The 10752-nt window shown below is 34.9% G+C and overlaps 1 protein-coding gene across 1 annotated transcript; it reads left to right on the top strand.

Annotated features, from left to right (window-relative positions):
* Positions 1–8576: 8576 nt before the first annotated feature.
* Positions 8577–9478, top strand: LOC109243157. The gene is made up of 2 exons (XM_019410062.1): positions 8577–9139; positions 9199–9478. The coding sequence occupies exons 1-2, from the start codon at positions 8577–8579 to the stop codon at positions 9476–9478; spliced, it is 843 nt and encodes a 280-aa protein (XP_019265607.1).
* The last annotated feature ends 1274 nt before the right edge of the window (positions 9479–10752 follow it).

The raw sequence follows: 10752 nt of genomic DNA, 5'->3' as shown, positions 1-10752 counted from the left end.
CCTAAAGAGACTATCGCATTATTATCTTTGGGGAAGGCCGTGAAATTCGCTAAACGGCCCATCCCGAAGTCTAGGTATTTTTAGTTAAGCATTGAATGAGGGCCCCGCAATCTATACTTTATTCGGCGAGGCTCGTCTCATCTATTATTTATTTTAAAGGCAAGTCCTAAAGTAACTATGATTTCTATTTTTGTTGATCTCTAAAAATATAGGAAAGAGTCCTAAATAGTCTATTGCTGAACTGAGGTAATCCAGGTAGGAAATAACATTGGACCTGGGTCCACATTTCAGAGAGCTTGAGGCCCAAACTGCACAAGGCCTCGTTCGAACTCTCACGGCTACAATTAGATTTAACCACAATTTGGGCCAAGGTTTGTAGCCCAAGCGTGGATGCTAACAAATGAGAGATACTAAGCGTCCAGTATGACATGCAAGCATTGAATAACTAAATTGTGTAATGGTGATGACTGATTTTGAATTAAACCTGTGATTGCCAGATTTAAAAAAAAACTACAAGATAATGGATTATTTAAGCTCGAACGCCTTTTAACAGACTAGACATGCATGTGAGACCAATATTTTAATTGTTCATATATATTTAACCACATATCGAATTGTACTGCCATTCTGAACTTAAACACCACTTCATGTCTACTGAAATAATTTCATGATAGAACTGCAGTACAGCTTCATTACTACTTTATTACGGCTGATTAACTTCATAAAATAACAGGATAAAACTACTGGAATTAACCTTAGCTGATTACGACATTACTCTATCAACCTACAAGGACCGTAATTATCACTGAATGCTTGACTAATAGTACTCACATAAACATGAGAAAACGATAACTCACATAGCCCAACTCAGTCCTGTTATAACATATCAGTCCAATGCAAGATGGCAGTCAAAGAAAAACAGTCCAAATTAACCTACAAGAAGTCCTAATTATACAGCCATATGTCTATTGCTCAAGTCAATACCAGCTTAGTCCACTAACAACAATTAACAATCTAAACGACTAAACTATTTAACGATAAACATCAAACAGCTTCCAAAGTGCATAAATCTGATAGTAATTTTTATTTCAACTTCAATTTGGAGCTACATGGAAGCAATTCGAGGAAGTGTACCTGGGAAATAGAATTTCAACAGAAGAAAAAACGATCAGCAACAGCAATGCAACAGCAATAGTTCAGGAACAATTTCGGCAAACCAGCAGGGAATTAACAACACAGCAACAGCAGGATCAACTTTTGAATCAAAACTAAACTCTCAAACAACCAGGGACACCTCAATACTCGAAAACCCAATAAACTGGTCCAAAACAGACTAATCGAATCCCGAAATTAAACAGAAAACTCCTCTGAAACCTCAAATTACCAGAAAATGAACTAAGATATGTAAATCAGCTACTAAAACCAGAAATGAACTTGGAAATTGAGTGAAACAGTATTGTTTTTGGATTTTCTTTTCTTTTTTGTATTTTTTGTTAGTTTTTGGTTTTTTGAATGCTGAATTTCAAAACTAGATCTGAAGAAAAAACTAAGAGAGCTTTTTGGGGGGGATTTTTTTGAGGGCTGAAAAACCTTTTGGGGAATTTTCCGATTCTAAAAAAAACTCCTTAATCAAAACTTAGCATTTTTCACAGAATTTCATATTTAAGCTTTCCGGCTACGCGCTCGGACTGGGCATGCAAATCGAGGCGACTCTAAATGAGGTTTTCAAGGCCTCGGAGTCATAGAATTTAATTAAAAACAGGTGATGACCCTTTGGGTCATCACATATTGAGTGAATGGGGCTGAGGATTATTGTGGATGTGACTGTGGATATTTTGACTTCTTTTATACATTATTCGTTGTATTTCTTGTCGCATAAATTCAAGACGAGTCGGATCGACAATAGAATCCACATCCATCATTAAAACTTTATTTTCTTCTTTCATTTCTTTTACTCTTAGTTTTTCTTTTTGGACTGTTAAAACTTCTTTTTTTTGCCTCGGTTGCATTATTCATCGCCTCAACCATCCGATTATCAAGGACAAGAATATAATATGGGTTATTATTTAGATGACGGTATATATCCAAAATGGTCAACCCTTGTGCAATCTATTCGTGAGCCACATTCGGAAAGAAGAAATATTTTGCGATGAAACAAGAATCATATCAAAAAGATGTTGAACGTGCATTCGGAGTTTTGCAACAACATTTTGCAATTGTTGCAGGACTCTCATGTTTTTGGCAAAAAGAAGTGCTACATGATATAATGACTACATGTATTATACTGCACAACATGATAATCGAGAATGAGCGTGATCTTAATGCACCAATTCAAGATGATTTGGAAGATCCACCTCCAACAGTAGAAATGGCAGTAGATGAAAATCAACGATTGCAAGAATTTTTAGCTAGACATAGAAGAATTAAGGACAAAGATGCTCATTTTGCACTTCGTAATGCATTAATAGATTATTTATGGGAGAATACTAGAGGTTGAAGTTGAATATTTATGTAGTATTTCGAATGAATTTTATCCTTATGTAATATGTATTTAATTTATCTTGTATCGCAATGATTTCACCTTTATTTGAATTGTTAGTTAATCTATAATAATTACTTATAAATTATATTATTTAAAATTTTATGAAATTGTTTTAATGAAAATTACAAATTAATGAAAATAAAAGATGGAATTTGTTTAATGAAAACTAAAAAATAAAATTGAAATGAAAGATAATAATATAATATAGGAGAGAGAGAAGAATATCAAAAAGTTTGGGGGAAAAAATAGGGGAATGGTTGGAGTAAGTAGTCCCCAAAATGGAAAAATTTCCATTTTGGGACCAAAAATAGGATAAAGGTTGGAGATGCCCTAAACGTTAGTTTATGAAAATACTTCGTGATTTTGAAGGATTAACGGGACACTAGTATAGACAAAGGCAAGGGACATCACTATATATGTACTTGAGCAGTCACATCTGCAAGAGCTTATGTAGCTAAGGTGTAGTCTGGTACTTCATTTTCCTTCCTACCAAATGTGACACCTTCTTTTTCCCGAGCAATAGGGATTTGCTCCAATTAAAGTGACATTATTCGAAATGAGATTATTTATTTAATTAGAGTCGCCACTTGGAATAATTTATGTTGTCCCAAATCACCGGTTTATTATAAAATCTCAAATTGAGGAAATTTGACTCTGTTTTAAAGTCTGCGAAAATCAGAAGACCGGGTAAGGAATTCTGTTAACCCGTGAGAAGGTGTTAGGCATTCCCAGATTTCGTGGTTTTAGCACGGTCACTTTAATCATAACTGGCTTAATTAAATTATTTAATTACGTGTTTTAGAACCTATGTGTATTTTTACCTTTTGACCGCTTTTAAATTGCTTGATTATTCGAAATTATGAAATTATCTTGAAACGAGTCACACGTACGTATACTAGTTTTCTTTGGTATGTCAAAGTCATGTCACGCGTACATGTACACAACTATTAACACTTTATTTTTGTTAAGAAGATTGTTTGGCCAAAGTCGCGCGAACGCGTACCTTGATTTATTTGAAAATCACAATTATGTCACACGAACGTATACATTATCGCGATAGATTGATTAATTAAGAGTGCGCCTAAAGCAGGCTATTGTAGGTAATTCTTTCTTTCTTTCTTTTTTCTAGTTTTGAATTATTGTAAAGCCACGAATTATGGAAATATTGCGGGAGAAATGGTATGATGTACTCTAGTTTTTATGAGACTAAGTATTTAAAGGTTATTGAGATTTTAAGGTTGACTTATTTAAAGTTATGCCTCAAGAGTATGCGTAGTCTTTACTAATGTTCCTATCCTTGTTAAGAAATATTGAATATATTTTCTGAACTTTACTATTTGCATATCAACTATATATAATCAAACTTAAAAAACTAATCTAAGTAAAATTTATTCCATTCAAATAAGAAAACAAGAAAAACCAAAATAAGTAATTAAGCATTTCATCAAACCAATATCACGTGAAAACAAAAGAAAACAAATGGTCACCTAACCTACTTCATATGGATTCATCCATTCTTAATATACGAACATCTATCAAACTAAATTCCAAACAAAGTAAATCTACCAAGCATATTCAAACATTGTAAAGAAATAATAGAGCATGGTATTTATTATTGAATAAGAAAAAGGTGAGAAAACTGAACCTTTCATTAAACACATATTCTTTGATATTGAATTATCGGACTTTAGAACAGAGACCCACCAACATCGACTCTGCGACAACACAAACGCATATGCAACAAGAAACTGCGAACAAGAAAGCACGATGAACCTCAACGATGCCACGACGGCGACCTCAGGCAGTGGGATTGACGACCTCAACTTGCCGAAGAAGTCGACCTCAGCGGTAAGGAAAAATTGGGAGAAAACGAGCTGTTGTGATGGGTATTTGGCTCGATTTTGTTGCGTTCCTTGGGCTGATTTGGGTGACTGGTTTTCAGTGGTGCTTTTATTGTTGATTTGAGGTTATTTTGGTGGTATTTTGGGGACTGTTTTTCAGCATTTTTGCTCGAGTTTAGAGAGGCTGTTTGGTGGGTGTTTCAAGCTGGTATTAGAGTAGTTTTCATTGAGATTTGGGGCTGTTTTGTGGTGGATTTGATGAGGTTTTAGAAGCTGATTTTTGGGTAATTTTAATGGCTGGTTGAAGGGCACCCACACCGTCCGCCTACCATTACTATTCATACGACTATGTTCCTCTAGAAGCATTTTGTTGATTCATACCGCATGAATCAACCGCCCCGCACTCGCACCGCTCCACCTGCCATTCCTATTCATACAACTATGTTTCTCTAGAAGCATTTTGTTGATTCATTCCGTATGAGCCCCGCACCCGCACCGCTACGCCTGCCATTCCTATTCATACGACTATGTTCCTCTAGTATGCAGAAACTCTCTTAGACGGGAAACGTACCAATTAACATCAGTTTGGTTAAAATACTATGTGATGCTAAAGGATTAACACGACATTAGGTACAGCCAAAGGACAGAACATCAAATGTTGGACGATGTGGACTGCTCTTCTATATACATGACAAAGATTTCTAAAGTAAAATTTTGTTGATCTTGTTAAGCACAACATAGCTTGAACAGAAAACATTTAAACTTGATTTGGTGGGGTGCGCCAGGCCCGTGCAGTAGTGCAACGCATGGGCGACGCACAAAAGCCCAGGCAGCAAGCTACCTTAATGGACTCTTCCCCTTCAAAAATTAAATTAATATCGTGTGAGCCAATGGCCCACATATCAGATATTAAACTGATAAGAACAGATACTACACTTGATCTTAGCCAAAAGGCCGAGAAAGGTATGCTTTCCTTGGTGCATGGGCCTCTTCTTTTATTCTACGTCTCAAGTCTTTGTTTATCAGGTTCTATCGATGTGGTATCAACAGACCTTACTATATTACTCTTGTTATTTCCCAGAAAGGAACTCATTTGCATTCTTAAATAACTTATGCCCGAAAAAGCAAGGGGCTTGAAACCATGTCAAGAAGAAATATTTAAAGATTAAAAGAATTTTTTTTCTAAAAAAGTTGTAGGGCTGGCCCGCCCTATCCCTGGGCCATCTTAGGGCCAGGTTGGACTGGCCATTATAAGACCCATTTAGATGGCGGGCCGGCCTGCACTAGCCCACCAAATTTAAAAGCTCGCGAGGCATGGGTTGGGCTGGCCCGTTTTGACAACTCTACTGGCAGTAGGGGTGGCATAAAAGAAAACAATTAACCACCCATATTATCCACTAAAAAATGGGTTGGATAATGAACTTTTTAAAAACGGGTCAAATATGAATAAGAATCATATTATCCATTTAGAAAATGGATAGCCAATGGGTCTAATTTTTACATTTGTAAAGCCTCAAATTGAGGGTTCCTCAAGTTAGGGAGACTAAGAATCCTCCCAAAAGTGATCATGCAAGAAGTCATGGATAATACGGTTACCCATATTGTCCATCGGTTTACCCGTTTTTTATCCGTATTAAATATGGGTCGGTTCGGATAATTTATCCATTTTTTCGTTACCTGTGTTCGATCCGAACCATATTCGACCCGACCCGTCCGTTTGCCCCTCCTAACTGGAAGGTATAAGTTATTCCGGTACTATTTTTATTCCCGGGATAACTAATTCCTAGTATTAATAACCAAACAAGGGATAAAGCCGTACTAAAATTTTTCTCTCAGGATCCATCATACCAAACTTGATAGTATGTTGAAGTAATTTTGCATAATAAACTGTTTGTGGGTAGCTCTCTATACTATAATGTGCGTTAGTGCTTATAATAATGCTTAGGAATAATAATGAGTATATAAATTTGGAAAATATTCTTCACTAATTTTATATTAGTGGTCTCTTAATCATATGAACAATTTTTGTTTGTTTAGAGCGTACAATAATCTTGATATTTGATTAGGAATCTCGTAATTGAAATGTAAATTCTCTATATCTCTAGCTCTTTTTTTTTAACATTACATGAATATTTTTTTATTACTATTTTTTTACTTTCCTCAGGTTCAGGGATTCCTTCAGTACATTTATATGTTGAGGTTTTTAATTTAGTTTTAACATCATTTGCTGATTGCATCATTATAATCCATAAAATTTTTAAAATTCATGAAATTTGCTAGTGTTGCCAATTTTCTTCGGTTATTAAAATTTGACTTTTTTTTGTACCGAAGAGCAATTTAATTATTAGTAATATATTAAAGTAAATCACTGTCATACTACATGTTGTTGGTACTATTCCTCTTTAGGCGTTATACTATAATTAATTTGATAATGCAAAGATTAAAGAATACTTGTAATCTAAAACTAATCTGTTGTTAATTCTCATACCTCTCCATCATTAATTTTTTGTAACATTTCTCGATTTTTATGTATATGCAGAGTAGGAGAATGAAGTTACTACTTCACAAAGGGTTCACCTTCTTTCAATGACGGTTTCTTAACTTTTGTGACTTTATTTGTGAAAAGATACAAACTTTTCATAAGGTTTGAAGTTACTATCATTATGACAATTTTGTCATTAAACAAAAATAATTTTGCTTAACATTAACTCCCATTTGGCTTCTTACGTTTTTCTGATGGAAGAAAACGTAGATGATATGCCTATACAAGCATCATCATTTGTGAGTTAAACAACCACCAAAAAATATTTATTCTCTCATCCTCTCTAAAGATTATTCTTCTTTCTATTTTTCCTAGGCAATTCTTTTCTTTGCAAACTCCAAACTTCCAGCCACGAGTGCACGCGTTGGGAACACTTTGGAACCTTGGGGAGCGACCGGTCTTAACAATTTGCATCCAGTTGGATCGAAATCGCTTAAGGGAGTGGCTTTGACACAGTATTTATTGGATAAGTTATTTCTATTATTTTATTTTACTGGTTAAAATTATCAACTATTTTTCTAACAATTTAAAAATGATTTCACGTATAATATTGATCAATGGCTACCACTTTGACTAAAACTCTTCCTAATTTGTCAAAGCTTGAGACTTTGGATGGAAACAATTATAAGTATGGTCCCAGAAACTTTTGATTTTCTTCAAACATTAGAAGTTGATTATTTTTTTATCAAGGAACCTTCTACTAATGTTGTTTCTAATACTACTGTTGTTGTTGATGGATCTAATACTACTAGTGCTATTGTTGTTGATGATGATGCTAAAAAGAAATTCGAAAAAGATAATAAAATTGTTCGCATGTATCTGCTTAGCCATATGACTAACCCTGTGTTTGCATTATTTATAAATTATAAATCTTCCAAAGTCACATAGGACAGTTTGGAGAAGAAATATGGTGCAGATGATGCATGGAAAAACTAATGGCATAATTATCAATTACAAATTTGAAAATTTTAAAACTAAGGATTGAAGGCAATAACTATGTTTTTAATGTTTGGTATTTGATAGCTTTCAAAGAATCAACGTTATGGACTTAAATGATTATAACGGTTTCTTTTTGGAATTGAACTCTTGGTATTGATTTCTTAATGATTCATTTTGGCATTGAATCCTTAATGGATTTTACCGTTTTCTATTCCAGATGTCAATCCTATTTGGACTATATATAAAATGCTATCTGTTTATGTTCACAGGTGTAGAGTGGAAAAAAGGTAAAGTTTTCTTCCCTTTTCTTTTGTGATGGGTTTTTTTTATACAATCTTTATTGTTTCTGCTCCTAGTTATACTAGAAGAGCTTATTAAATCCTGGGGGATACACCTAAAAATATTTATCTCGGTGTGGGCGGAATATCCTTAAGGACAGTGTCCTTGACACGCCTCAAGCTAAACCTTTTATTCTCCATAATCATCCAAATTTTTTTTCCAACAATCTTAAGGATATTTTCATGTTGTTATTATGGAGAATAACGCTGCTAATGTTGCTGTTAATGCTACTACACCTGCTACACTAACTGTTTCTATTGCTGTTCCATCACCAATTACCTATGCCAAACCTTTTCCTGTTGTTTCGAAAATTGAGGTTTTTGGTGGAGATAATTTTAAGCGCTAGCAGGAACGCGTGCATTCTATTTTGGATATGCATGGAGTTGCTTTTGCACTTACTGATCCTAAGCCAATTGAAGCAAATTCCATTCAGATGGATCAATGGGTTCATGCTAATAAGGTATGTAGACATACTATAATTTCTACTATTTCTAACGAATTGTTCGATGTCTACGTTTCTTACAAGGAGGAAAAAGAAATCTGGGAGTCAATGATAAGAAAGTATACTGCTGAAGACGCTACTAAACAAAAGTTTGTAATTGGAAATTACTACAAGTGGGAGATGACGGAGGACAAGGACATAATTGCACAAATCAACGAATATCACAAGTTGATTGAAGATCTCAAATCTGAAGATATTTCTCTGCCCGAACAGTTTGTTGCTGGTATGCTTATAGAAAAACTTCCCAAATCTTGGAGTGACTACAAACAACAATTGAAACATAAGCACAAGCAATTGTCGATGAAGGACTTGGTCAAGCACATTATAATTGAAAATACCAATCGCAAGCAAGTTGTTGCTGACAAAGGAAAGGAGATTGCTACAAGAGCCAACCTTGTGGAGGACAATAAGCGGCAGAACAAATCAAATAACAGGTATGATAAAATAAATGGTTATAAGCCCAAAACCAACAATCAAACCTTCAAGAAAAAAGGCAACCTGGCCATCATGCTGCTCAATGCCGGAAGAGGGTTGGGAATGACAATCCCGCTAAGGCTAAAGTAAATTTAACTGAAGCCATAGCGGATGACATAATTGCTGCAGTTGTTTCCCAAGTAAACTTTGTGGCCAATGTGAAAGATAGGGTGTTAGATTCGAGTGCCACTAGGCATATATGTGCTGACAAAAAAGACTTTGTGTCTTACACCCAAGTTGAGGAAGGAGAAGAGGTTGTATATCTTGGTGACCCAAGGACTACTCCAATTCTTGATTGACTGTTTCAATTTATGGCATGCTAGATTAGGACATGTTAGTTTATCAAATATAAAAAAATGGATTTTGAAGGTCTCATTTCAAATATTAATTATTCAAATATTGATAAGTGTGAAGTTTGCGCCGAAGCTAAACAAACTAAGAAATTGTGCTTCTGTGTTTAGAGAATCTGAATTATTAAGTTTAATCCATACTGATTTAGGAGATTTGAAACAAACTATGACTAGAGGAGGAAAAAAATATTATGTGACTTTTATAGACGATTTTTCTAGATATACAAAAGTTTATTTGTTGAGAAATAAAGATGAAGCTTTTGATAAGTTTTTAATTTATAAATCTGAAGTAGAAAATCAATTGGATAAGAAAATCAAAAGAGTTAGATCCGATAGAGGTGGTGAATTTATTTTGTTGAATGACTATTGCGAGAAAGAAGGCATAATTCACGATATAACTCCGCATATTCTCCACAATCAAATGGTTTAGCGGAAAGAAAAAATAGGACCTTAAAGGAAATGATGATGCTTGTTAGTTCTGGTGCCCCGGATAATCTTTGGTGTCACGACCCAAAATCCACTAAGGGTCGTGATGGCGCCGTACACCACTGTCAGGCAAGCCAACCAAATACTTAATTAAATCCTCATTTTAATACTCTTGAAATCTATGATTTTCCTTCAAATTTATCAATTTAAAAAGATAATCGTCTCAAATCAAATTAAATGATAAGTGGTTGATACAAAATACTTTATAACCATCCCAGAACCCGGTGTCACAAGTGCATGAGCAATTTCTAAGAAATTAAATAAAGTACAACAGCTGTCTGGAACACAAATTGGACAGAAAGTAAATAAAACTCTGAGAGAGACTACACTAGCTGTGGGTCGCCTCGAGGAAATACAGCTCGCTTAGTCTCCGGGTCGCCCGTGCTGCTACGCCCAATAGGCTAGTAGAAGTACTTGTACCTGTGCAACAAAATGCGCAGCAAGTGTAGTATGAGTACGAAAACAACGTGTACTCAACAAGTATCCCGCCTAATCTCGAAGAAGTAGAGATGAGATGGCAACTTCGACACTTACTAAAGGTCCAGTAATAATATTATTAATACGATGACTCACTGATTTATTAAAAACAACAGTAAAATTCAAATGAGTCACTAAACAGGTGAAAGTCCCTTTTTATTTAAAGTCCCCGGATTCATAATCCATTAATTATGAATTATATCAAGTCGGGAGAGCAGACAGCAATACCAATAAATCTCAAGGCAAGCAATACAAGCATG

This window comes from Nicotiana attenuata, unplaced genomic scaffold, assembly GCF_001879085.1.
Source record: "Nicotiana attenuata strain UT unplaced genomic scaffold, NIATTr2, whole genome shotgun sequence".
NCBI classification, from domain to species: Eukaryota; Viridiplantae; Streptophyta; class Magnoliopsida; order Solanales; family Solanaceae; genus Nicotiana; species Nicotiana attenuata.
Note: the sequence above shows the minus strand (reverse complement) of the source record. Positions and strands in the feature narration are given on the sequence as shown.